At 40.5% G+C, this 12,568-nt stretch overlaps 1 protein-coding gene across 3 annotated transcripts in view; it reads left to right on the top strand.

Annotated features, from left to right (window-relative positions):
* The window catches only part of RPRD1B (regulation of nuclear pre-mRNA domain containing 1B), a 50,219-nt gene that overhangs the window by 1,115 nt on the left and 36,536 nt on the right, over positions 1-12,568 (top strand). For all 3 annotated transcript variants that reach the window (XM_042980427.1, XM_042980426.1, XM_042980428.1), the window contains exons 2-3: positions 4,432-4,561; positions 11,960-12,093. In XM_042980427.1, coding sequence (XP_042836361.1) covers positions 4,432-4,561; positions 11,960-12,093 — 264 coding nt within the window. The remainder of the gene's footprint in view (positions 1-4,431; positions 4,562-11,959; positions 12,094-12,568) is intronic.

Here is a 12,568-nt window from a genome sequence, read left to right as displayed (position 1 = left end):
AGGCCACACTACCTAGACCTTCTCTCTCAGGCCTCTCTTCTCATGCATCTTTCATTGATTCTGGACCCTGCTCAGGATCTGACATTCATTCATTGAGCCCAGCCTGTTATGTGCCAGGCACTGAGCCGGGTGCTTGATAACACGTTGGCTCCAAAGGCCGACTGCCTGGAATTTAAGCCTGATTTTGCCATTCACTGACCCCGGTAGCTTAGCTTCTCTGACCCTCAGTTTCCTTACCTATAAAGTGGGTATGATGTAGACTGATATTTGCTGTGCCTTTAATTATGTGCCAGGTGCAGTACTGGTACCTTCACATACATTGCCATTTTTTAAATTCTCAGAGTTCTCTGGAGTGGGAACTTTGCAGAGAGGAAAAACTGAGGCTCAAACAACTGGCTGTGGCAAGGAGTAAACAGTAAACAGGATAGTGCGGATGACCATCCGGCTTGGTGTCAGGCACAGTGTAGGCGTTTCATAAGCAATGGTGAAATGGGACTGCTAATTACTCCGCGTGAGGCAGGGTCTTTGCCTTCAAGTGCGTACAGCTCGATGGGGAAGGATAGGCACCTTTACAGCTGTTACCCTGACGATTCCACAGCAGAAAGCTGAGGCAGTGAACCTTAGAGCAATTGTGGACAGCCTCTGTGTCGTAGGCCCTCCGTAGTATAGGAAGTAGCTTTACATGTGCTTCTCCTGTCTGTGAGGTGGAGATCCCACCTACGTGGTTAAGTATTTTCAAGGCCTCAGAACTGGGGAGGCTTAGACTACATCAGGCTGTCAGGCACCAAATTCCAGAATTCTTTCCGGAGACCCAGTTCTAGCCCTGTAGCAGAGACTCCCCTCCCTCCAGATATCACGTGCTGTACTGAGATGGGGTCCCCTCTGGGCATTTGGGGGCTAGAACCTGGAGCCCCCCAGATCCTCCTTCTTGTACCCCACTGTGCCATTCAGATACTATTGCCAACATCCGAGATGTGAATCACCTCTACAGGGACCTCAGAGAGGTCGAAGTCCATCTCAGATGTCACTTTTGTGAAGCCTTCTTGATTCCCCACCTCATCCTATTTGACTTATGGAAAGTAACAGAGTGCATTCATTTATGAAGCTCCTTTCACCCTAATTTTATATGATCCTGATCTCATGGAGCCTACTGTTTTAAGGAGGCTAGCATTATTATCTCCCATTTTACAGATGAGAAGGTAAAGATACTGAGAGATTATAGCTGGGGCATAGGCCTAGAGCCCTCTGATGCCAAAATTCGTGCTTTCAAATACCCGCTGCCTTGGTGCCCATTAATAAGTGAAGGTGATCATCTGACTCCAACCAAACCCATAGCACTTTTGTTTATTAGAATTAGTCACTGTATCCCACCCCCTGCCACGTTAATTTAGCATTTATTTCATTCTTACTAGTTCTGGCTTTTTCACTAGATTTGTGTTTTGAGGGAGAAACTAGGCCTTCTTGTTTCTTTGCAACGCTAGTAGGATTTACCATAGTGCCTGTTACAGTTTAAAAATAGGTTAGGAGTTCAGTTGTGGTCTCTGACATCATTTTCATGGTTGAGTAAAGGATCCAAACAGCACTACCTCATACGACTTTCTGTGGGATGTTTTATATCCGTGCTGTCCAACAAGGTGGTCGCTTGCCACATGTAGCTGTTGAACACTTGAAATGTGTGACTAAGGAACTGGCGTTTTTTTGTGTTTTTTTTTAATTAAGAAAAATTTTTTAAACGTTTATTCATTTTTTTGGGAGAGAGAGCGAGTGAGCGTGAGTGGAGGAGGGGCAGAGAGAGAGAGAGGGAGACACCGAATCTGAAGCAGGCTCCAGGCTCTGAGGTGTCAGCACAGAGCCCAGCAGGGGACTTGGACCCGTGAACCATGAGATCATGACCTCAGCTGAAGTCAGACGCTTAACCGACTGAGCCACCCAGGTGCCCCAGGAGCTACCGTTTTAAATAATTGTGCTAGTTACAATTGAAGTATTCAGGAGCTATCTGTGGCTAGTGGCTGCCATATTGGATAGTGCCAAGGTAGGGGATGCTCCTCCAAGCATCAGGATCATGAATTGAGCATGCCCCCACACTGAAGTGGAAAAAGATTTTGTGCCCTTATGTTGAAAACGTCTAGCCTCTTAGATTCTGGCCCACCCTGAGTCTTTAGAAGTGGACAGTTCAATCGATGGTCAAGTCATTTTCCCTAAGGTATTCACAGACTATCTGTGAGTCACCTTCAAAGTATTACAGGATTTAAAGAAATTACTTTGTGTTTTGCTTAAATACTACTTTTATTCTTGATAAAATAATAAGAATTTGATAAAATAATAGGAATTTTGATAAAATAATAGAAATAATTCTTATTTATCCCTTTGGGCTCCATTCTAGGTAGAACTTCCCTTTATGGAGAAGTTATATGTAAAATGCTCTCGGACGAATATTTTTTTAGTAATGTTTTTGTATGTTGCCTTGAGTGCAGAAAAACAGGCCTTTTTTTCCTAACTGTTTTAGATGTCAAAACCAGCTAAACGTGACATTTTTTCCGTCAGTTAACCATATAAATTTTGCTTAATAACTGTTCTGCTCATTTGGAATGGGCATAGTTAGGCCGTGAAAGGATCTATTTTGTCATATTGGAAAGACATCTGAACAAGTGAGTTGTCTGTCACCTGGGACTAGAGTGGAGGGTGTGTGTGTTCAGGTGCTCTGGGCTTTGTCATAGCACCTTTACACACGGGGTACTTATGTTGGCTTCAAGAAGCTGGATGTGGAGGGATAAAGTTTCATGCTAAATAAATCCTCATTGCAAAGTTTGAGGATGATGAAAATTCATTGGCAATGTAAATAGTGAAAAACTTCGGCTCTCTGGCCTCTTGGCTATCATGTTTGTAGTACTGAAAAATGTATCACGTCTTAATTGTCCAAACTGACATTTTATACAATGGATTCTGAGTTTTTAAACATAAAATACATGGCATTTGTAAAGCTTCACATAGTCCAATTTGCTTTGTTGAAGTTGAATCTGTTAACTCGTGGCATTATTAGACTTGGTGGTTTTACTTGTTGCAACATCCCAGAACGAGGTTTGCTTTTAAAAAAAAAAAGAACAGCCTTTGCCATAACGATACCTTTGTAGCGAGAGTAGAATATTGTAACTGTTGACACTTTTCCATCTGCTTTTGAGTAATAATTAGAATAATTAAAGATACTTCCAGGTTTACATATTATCATCAGTTAGCCATGTTAAACTAGGTTAGTACCAGAAGGTTAATGTAACTCAGGATATCCATATTTAATTTTATGAATACATACTTTAAAGATTGTTTTTAACTTGGTTTATTCTTCTGTAGCTATATTTTAAAATGTCACATGTTATGCCTGCTGTGTCAGAATTTATGCATGCTGTGTGCATTTCAAAAGAAACAGGTGGTTTCTGAGAGCAAGTAGAGTAAGGACCAGCTATTTAGGTGTGTGAAGGTTCTATAAGGCTTGTTTGAGTTTTTCAGGTATTTTAGCATGGGAGAAAACGTAGTGTTTTGGACTGTCTGATTGTGTTCTTATTTATTTCCTTTAAAAGAAAACTGGGACCAAGAATGATAGTGATGTAACTTTACGGTTGAGAAGTTATGTGCATAGAAGCCAGGAAATTCAGTAATGTTCCCCCAAGCAACTGTAACTCAGACACAGTGCATGAGGTTTTTATGGTTTAATATATGATACCATATAGAGTAATAGAAAATACTACATTTAATATGTATAAGAGAGAAGAATTACAGTTTTTGTGGGAGCCATAATTTTGCGTATCCAGAATTCAGACATCTTTAAGTTTTCAGTAATAACGTAGCATTAATAATATATTTGTATTTGAGGTAAATATCCATTGGTGCATCTAGAGATTTTTCTGGATTATAAAGTTGGTATCATTGGCTGATTATTGTTATTGGAACGTCCAAAGAGAAATTCTCACCATAGGAACATAAATTACAAGAATCTGCTTTAAAACTGAAACCTAGTTCACCTAGCTCAGTCTTTCATTCTGCAGGATTTGATAATTAATAGTGAATTAGAAATGCTTATCTTTGCAGTAAAATAAATGAAAACCTTGATTTTAATATGTCTTCTTGAGAATGTTGACTGCTTCTCCTGTAGGAATTTTCTTTGGATTATCTTTATTTTTACTGTCAATTATTCCTGTTAAAATATCACAGAAATGAAAATGGCCCATTCTTGTTTTGTTTCAAAATTGTATTCTCAAACCTGTTTTGTTAGAGATGTCAAAAAGTTACTTAAGTTGTTTTTTCAAACATAAAGGAGCCCTGATCTCAGGTAGGTAATGCTTATCTTAGTTTCTTTGGGAGTATTTTAGGGCAGAAGAATTGTGGATTGAGCATTTCCTTGGTGTAAGTTAAATTATCTTTTTTTTTCCTTTTTTCCAGCCAAATCAAATAGAAAGCTTACTTTTTTGTACTTAGCGAATGATGTCATCCAAAACAGTAAAAGGAAAGGACCTGAATTCACTAGAGAATTTGAATCTGTCCTTGTGGATGCTTTTTCTCATGTTGCCAGGTATGTTGTCTGGTTTTTTTGTTTGTTTCGTTTGGTATTTAAATGTATTACCCTTTCCTCTTTATTGTTCTTTCCTTTTCTGGGATAACCTTTGTAAATGGACAACTTCATATTTTACAGGGATGTGCTTTACAGTGTTGCAGAGGCCAAATTATAATTTTATGTTTTGTTGCACCCTTAAGAACTATTTCAGACATGTAAACATTTTGATGCATTGAAGAGATTGAGTCTAGCACTTGTAGAACATTTTTTACCCAAAATATATTCATTTATTGAACTCATTTCTTGAATATGGTGTTTTCCTTGGTTTGACTAAGTTGTCTCATTAGTTTATGGTCAGAAAACAAAGCTAAAGAGTTTGTGGAAACTTTCCAGTAACACAACCTTAATAGCAAGATATTAGTTGCTTATGCCTTCATTTTTCCTCCCTTCTTTCCTTCTTCTAGATGTCTAGAGGTCTAGTTTACTAAAAATAGTAGTCATTACTATAACAATAGAGATAATTATTAGTGTGAAAAGTAGATATTTGCTCTGGCTATATCATATTAAATCTCTTCTGTTTGTTTTGTGAACGAGAGGACTAGAGCATAGAGCACACGTGTAGCTAATATCACAGAAAATACATTTGATTAGAACTTTTATAAATCATTTTTAGTTATTTAAAAACAAACTGCTTCCTGTAGACCCAAGTTGGGTGCCCAGGAGGAGCAAAGAAAAACTGTTTTTCACTAGAATATTAGCAGACGTATAAAAAAAAAAATCTTTGCGAAAGGAAATTGGGAAGACCAAAAAGGAGACCGACTGGTTAAACAAAATTGTTGTAGATCTAAAGTGTAAGCGAAAGGCCTTAAATGTGTAAATGGCTCCAGCATTTCAGGAAAGATTTGACAGGTTTGAAGGCATAAAATGAGAAATCCAAAAGAAGCAAATGACATCTAGTTTTCTAGAGGTGGGAAAAAGATTTTTGTTTGCCAGCTCCTGGCTGGCTCTTTCTTTTAATGAACATGGGCACTGAAGAAGCAGAATGTGTTACAATCTTGAAACAATCCTGAATCCTTGTAACAGAGTAAACTTAGAAAAGACTGCCAGAAAAGCTATCTGAGATAGGAGCCAGGCATTTTCTTGTTTTGAGGAGATGTAGTTCAGTTTCTTAGGCTGTAGCTCTACCTCCAGCACTGTCTGAGTGACCTGGGATGTATTACTTAGCTTTTGGAGCCCAAGTTTCCTAACTGATTAGAAAGGGCCAACAGCACCTGTCTCGCTGAAGTTGTTGTGGGGCTGAAGTACACCAGTCTGTTCGAAAGTACGTAGTCTGATGCCCGGTCCCCAGTCTTTGTTCATTCGTGGATATATGTTAAATCAGAAACTATGTGACAAGAGGGACCATTTGTTTTTTATTTGCTGTATCCTGGGCACCTGGTAAACGGTCTGGCACAGAGCTGCCAGGTTGCATAGTTTTAGGGAATACCATTTATGTAGCCTTGATGGGATTGGTGTCCCGGAGCTGGGCAACATTGTGGTCTGCCCTGGTACAGGGAGGATTCAGTAAATCTTTGTTGAATGAATTAATTAGGGTATAGGAAATTGACTAAAATAATTTCCTATAAGGATAGTAAACATAACATTTTTTATTTAAAAATGTCTTGGCAGATTCTGTGGCATTATGCGGAAAGTAAACCTGGTCCTTTTTTTTTTTTTTTTTTTTCTTTTCCCTTTCCTTTTTCCTTTTTTTTCTTTTCTTTTTTTTTTTTTTTTTGCATTCTTCTAGTATAATGTCCTTCTTGGGTATTAGGTTCAGGGTCCCCATGTTTCCAAGCCCCTTCCACCATTTTTGGAACAGAAGAGTCAGCTTCTCCACTTCAATCCTGACGTGCCTTACCTGTAGTAAGAAGTACTCGGTCTGGTTTTCGTTGCCCAGTTGATGAACAAAGATAGGGGACCCATTAATATCGACCGAAATTGATTAAAAGAATCTCTTTATGGTAATTTCCTACTTCCTCACTCCACCCCCTCAGCACCCCCTGCCCCCCAAAAAACCCTCAAAACCAAACCTCTCAAGTCAGAGGAAGCTACCAAGCTCCTAGGTTAGATTTAATTTGAATAGTAGTTTAATTAGCTAGACTTTGAACTTTTTTCCACACAAGGCCTTCTTATTGTCTTCTCAGTTTGGAGATAGCTGTGCACTTTGTTTTTCATTCAACATATATTGGAGTGCCTTCTGTGTGCCAAGTACCGATGCAGACACTAGAGAAGCCGCAGTGAACAAGGCAGGCAAGGACAAATAAATGAACAAGATGCTTTCAGAGAGTGATGATATGGACATAATGAGATAGAATGACATTCTGGAGTGGCATCCCTTCTAGTGTGTTCATGGAAGAGCTCTCTAAGGAAATGGGATTTGAGGTAATCATCCATGAAGTAGGAGCAAACAGCTGCTGAAAAGAACCTAAGGTAGGAGTAATCTTGGCGTGTTAAGAGGATCAGGATGAAGGCCAGTGTGGTTAGAGCAACTGCGTTGAGAAAGGGAAAAGTGGCATCCAGATAAGATCAGAGGGGCAGGCAGGTTCCCGTCACGTAAGTCTTGTAAGCCTTGGGAGAGAGGATTTTGTTCTGACGGGATGTCAGTGACAGAGTCTCAAGCAGGAGAATGATGTATTCCATCACATCGTTAAAAGGTCTCTCTGGTTTGGTGTGGAGAATGGGTTATAAAGGCCAAGGGAGGGGCAGGGATGTGAGGATGAAGGATATTGCTCTACTACAGGCTAGAGGTGGCAATGGCCAGGACTCAGAAGCAGTGAGAAGATAGTAATAGCTTCTAGTTTATCCAGTGTTTACTTTGTGGATGTATTTGACTGCCCCCCCCCCCCCCGTAAAAACTGATAGGATTTGTGGGAGCTGGTAGTAAAGGAAAAGAGAAATCCGATTATTTCTAGGTTTTTGACATGGCTAAGTAGATGGCTGATGGTGCTGTTTACTGAGATGGAGTTTGGGGCAAAGATATGGTAGAGGAAGTCAGAAGGTTTGTTTTGGCCACGTTAAGTTTGAGATGGCTAGTAGATATTCCAAGGAGTGATGCCAGATAGGCAGATGGATGAAATAGTCTGAAGCTGAGGAGGAAATTAACTTCTGGAGACATACATTTGAGGTTATCACCATATACATATTTATTTACTGTTGTGTCATGGATCCCCACGGATACTCCGGGATTGGAGACTTGCTAGGAGGACTCGTAGCACTCCGCGTATAGTCTTGCTTACAGCTGTGATTTATTACATTGCAAGTATACAAAGCAAAATCAGCAAAGGAAAAGGTGCACGGGACACAGTCCAGGGGAAACCAGGTATAAGCTTCCAAGAGTCCTCTCACAGCGGGGTCACACAAAACATACTGAATTCCTCCATCTTTGAATTGCCACAACACGTGTCAAGTGTTGTGTACCTGGGAAGCTCATTAGAGACTCAGCGCCTAGGGTTTTTATTGGCGTTAGCCACAGATACTCTCTGCCAAAATTCCAGACTCCCAGAAAGAAAGCAGGTTTTCAGCATAAATTACATTGTTTGCACAAACAGTTTAGGCACAGTAAACTACCCTGATTATCAGTTAGGAAATTGCAAGAACGCTCCAGAAACCCAAGTTTCCAGGTGACAGCCAAGGGCCAGCCTGGTGAGCAGGCCTTTTCTAAGGGTAACGGTCTCAGGCTTGCTATGCTAATTCTTTTCTGAGCTATTGGCAGTGGAACATTTCTGCTCCGGTTTCACATGAGGCTCTGTTGGAAGTGCTGAGGATATTTAGAAAGAATTCCTGCCTTTAGTAGGCCTATTACAGTGCTACTGTGCCTGGCACAAGACGGGAACACACAGATTATGGCGAGTATACCAAGGAAGTGCCAGAAGAAGAAAAGGCCCCAAGCTGACTTGGCAAGGCCTCAGCTGACATTTCAAGCAACAGTTCTGTGTATAATACACAGTTTGCACTTTTCAGATCAGTTTTGCAGTGATTGGATTTATAATCGGAATTGAAATGCATACTAATTTGTGTTTAACATAAGTTATATATGTATTTAGTAATCATTTTCCACTTATTCATTGATTAATGGCAAGGACTTTTTGGTGTCTTTTTCACTTAAAGATTTCTCAGTTTAGGATGGAGTTAGTGCAACCTGGAAAGATAGTTCTGTCTGATATAAAACTACTTTATTGCTTTAGTTGTACCTCATTCCAAGTGCTAACGGGATTTCCAGTTCACTTGAGCTGCTTACGGCAAAACCTCATGAGTAAAAAGATTTCTTGACTGTTGTATCTGGAGCTTTGAAACTTAGCGGGCAAAGTCTTCATTTACTACATTGCTTCAGGAATTAGCCTATCCTGGTTAATTACATTCACCAGTTTAACTAGAGCCCCCTTTTGGCTTTCGCCTTTAGTGGTAAAAGCCTTTTAAAAATGACTTGGTTATTACAGGTTTGTGTATCAGTTTCCATTGCATATAGTGTCGTGGTCGAAGCTGGACCGCGAGTCATTCTTAGTCTAAATGGAGTCCCAAATATTTAGTCTGCATTGTGGTCCCCTGGCTCCTTAACTAAATCCTTGATAAGAATTTGTCATGATAGGTTTCTCTTTTAAGTGAACAGAGAATTTGCAGAGAACAGATTGTGTGTTAAAATTATCAGCCAGTTAATTAAGTTCCGATTAGTTGTGATTTGGTTATACTAGTTATTTTATTTTCTAAACCATACATTTGACCTCATCAGTGATTTCTCATTGCCTTCAGGATAAAGGCCACATACTTAATATGACATTCGGGGCCCTCGTAATCTAATTCCACTCTCTCCTTCCAGATTCTTCTGCTCCATGTACTCCTTATATACTTAAGTCATCTTATATATTACCCACAACTTCTCCCTCTTCACCTTGTTCTGCTTTCGAGGAGATGGCATGAGCAAAGACATGTGGGCAAGAGGGAGCAAGTTCTGAATAGAAGATACGTATGGTTGAGTGCTGCTAGAATGCGAAGCCCACGTTGGGGTCTGGAAAGGGAAGGGGCCAATGGGTCAGGCCCTGGGCCTTGTTCTTTGTATTCCAAGCACAGTGTTTCCTAAACCTCATTGAAGGCCCAGAGGAGTTGTTTAGCTGGTGTCTGACCCGGTGGCTTTGTTGTGGGAAAATGGCTGCTGAAAGGTAACTATTTGTATGGCCTACTGAAATCTATCTAAAAATTTTCAAAAAAAAAAAGATTACAATTAGACAGATATTGTGCCTGTTCTAGGGTGGGTAGCAGTGGGGGTCTGAGAAGACAAATCGCTTGGCCCTGTGGAAGTTACATCCAAATGGACAGAATATAAACAAGTCAGCTCTATAGCTTATCAGAAGCTAAGTTAATGGAGTAGGGAGAATAATTATTTTTAACTTTTTATGTTTATTCATTTTTTGAGAGAGAAACCGAGCATGAGTGGGGGAGGGGCAGAGGGAGAGGGAGACGCAGAATCCGAAGCAGCCTCCAGGCTCCGAGCTGTCAGCACAGAGCCTGACCCTGGGCTCCAGCCCACGAATTGTAAGATCATGACCTGAGCCCAAGTTGGACGCTTAACCGACTGAGCCACCCAGGTGCTCGGGGAGCATGACTTTAAATAGGGAGATTAGGAAAGGATACCTGAGCCATGCCACCATGTAGGGAAATGGGGTTCCAGGCAAAGTGAACTTTAAGTGCAGAAGCCCTGAGGCGACAAGAATGCCAGGGTAGCTGTTGGCGAGCGAAGGAGGGAGAGAGAGTAGGTGAGGTCAGAGAAATAATAAGCTCTGCTGAGAATGGCTTTGTAGGCTTTTTAAGAACTTGCGGTTTTATTCTGAGGGGAAAAACCATTGGCAGTTTTGAGCAAAAGACTGACATAATCTTCTCTGAGGCCAGAGCTAGAAGTTTTAAAGCTTGAGGTGAGCTTGTAGGAGGACAAGCGTGGAAGCAGGGAGACCAGTCATCTGGCAAGCGATGATAGTGGCTTGGACCAGGTGGACAGCAGAGGAAGAAGTGAGAAGTCATTTGTTTCCAGATGTATGCTGAAGGTGGAATAAAAGTGTTTTTGTCACAGATATCAGCTAATTAGGTCTTATCTCTAAGTTTTATAAACTATCATTGAAAATTGTTTCCTTTTTTTCCCCCTTCACTTCACCTCTGACTAAAAAAAAAAGTTTGAGCAAAAACAATTTTGTAAGAACCCTGATACAGTACTTTGGCCCTGATTCAGTGAAATTTGCCACTAATATTTCATAAATAATGCATTCTGACCAGATCAAGCTGAGCCCTCACGTTATGTTGACTGTTAACGTAAGTTTTAGAAGAGTGCTGTCGGGGCTGAGGGTGGATGAAGTTCCCATCTCTGTTGAATTCGGTATGATTTCTTCTTGAAGTTCATGTTAAAGACACTGGCTTAGAAACTAAGATGTCAGCTTATCCCTTCTCGTTGAAAGTCACTCAGGGTAAGATCACGGACATCCAGACAGCGTTACCAACCAGAACAATTCATAGTAACACTGTGGATGGTGAGGAATTTGTTTTCCTTTCAGAAAGTCTTCCCATTCTCTTCCACTTGCTGTCTGACATTTTCTGGTAAGCAGCTGTTGCACGCGGAGTGCTAGTTACAGTCATCTCGCAGGCAGGGTGTGAGTTACAGTTATCTCTTTGAAAATACTGTTTCAAGAGTGCAATACATCAGAAAAAAAACCGTGCAGCTTCTTTCAGACATAAATTACAGAGGGCTGTATTCTCAGTGTGTTCTAAGATTATCCATTCGACACCTTTGTGTGAATGAGGACTATGACCTGACCCAGAATTAAAATAAGTATGCAGTAGTTCATTTAAGTGGAGATCGGTCTTGGCATATACGTGTGTATGATTCTATTTATACATATAGAGGTGTTGCTGTGTTAGCTTTGATGAGTGGTGGCGAATTTATTCCCCATTGTAAATGTTTTATTTTTTAAATCATTTTTTCTCTATCCTTTAAGGTTTTGACCCTTTAGGTTTGTTTTCCAGCAGAATGTCTGGCACTACGTTTCTATTAATATCTTCCTGAAAAGCAAGTGGTCACAATTGAAATGATCAATTTTTGATAATTGTCTGTAAAAACCCGCTATTGGCTTGTTGCCCTATTTACCCCATCTTTAAAAGGAGGTCAAGGACACAGATTACTTCTATAACATAATCCCTCTGTCTTTTCTGTGCACCAAGGAAGAATGTAGTTCTGGTCAAATTTTGGGTATCTGTTCATCACGATATGTATCTCACTCGTCCTTCTGTTTTTAAATATGCCAATCATTTAGTCAGTTTTTGTTGTTTTTAAAGTAGATCTGTCCTAATAAAAGCAAAACATCTTAAGCTTATATATATCTTTTCGTCTTTTCTGGGCAGAGAGGCAGATGAAGGCTGTAAAAAACCTTTAGAAAGATTGCTGAACATCTGGCAAGAAAGAAGTGTGTATGGCGGCGAGTTCATACAGCAGCTGAAGCTGTCTATGGAGGACTCCAAGAGCCCTCCCCCCAAAGGTAGAAACATCACCACATGTTTACAGCTCTTGGTCTTTGCCTACTTTCGAATCACATATGAAAAGCTGCAGTGGGGGTTGCTGTGAACCACCAGCGATTGTATGATTCTTCAGAGAGATGCTCATAAATGATGGTGAGAATTTATGTAGTGCTTGCAGCGTGTAAGCCTGGTTCTAGTATTCATGCTATTCATCATCTCACACCCTTAACTTTGCCGTGTATCCTCCTTGGCTCTCTCCTGCCTTGCAGAGACTTTTCCTTGCACAAGGGAAAGGAAAACAATGCTGTTTAGTTTTGGGGAACTAGGAAACTCCCCGGACTGAGGTTTTGTCCTAGCCCTGCCACTGACCCCTACAGGGTCTGATATGTCCCTTGGCCCTCTCAGAACTTGGCTTCATTAGATATTGGTGTGGTTTGGAAACATACTTTTGATGTTTGTCAGTTTGCAGCCTACAGTTGACTTTGGTCTTCACTG

This window comes from Panthera tigris, chromosome A3 (assembly GCF_018350195.1).
Source record: "Panthera tigris isolate Pti1 chromosome A3, P.tigris_Pti1_mat1.1, whole genome shotgun sequence".
Taxonomy (NCBI): domain Eukaryota; kingdom Metazoa; phylum Chordata; class Mammalia; order Carnivora; family Felidae; genus Panthera; species Panthera tigris.
Note: the sequence above shows the minus strand (reverse complement) of the source record. Positions and strands in the feature narration are given on the sequence as shown.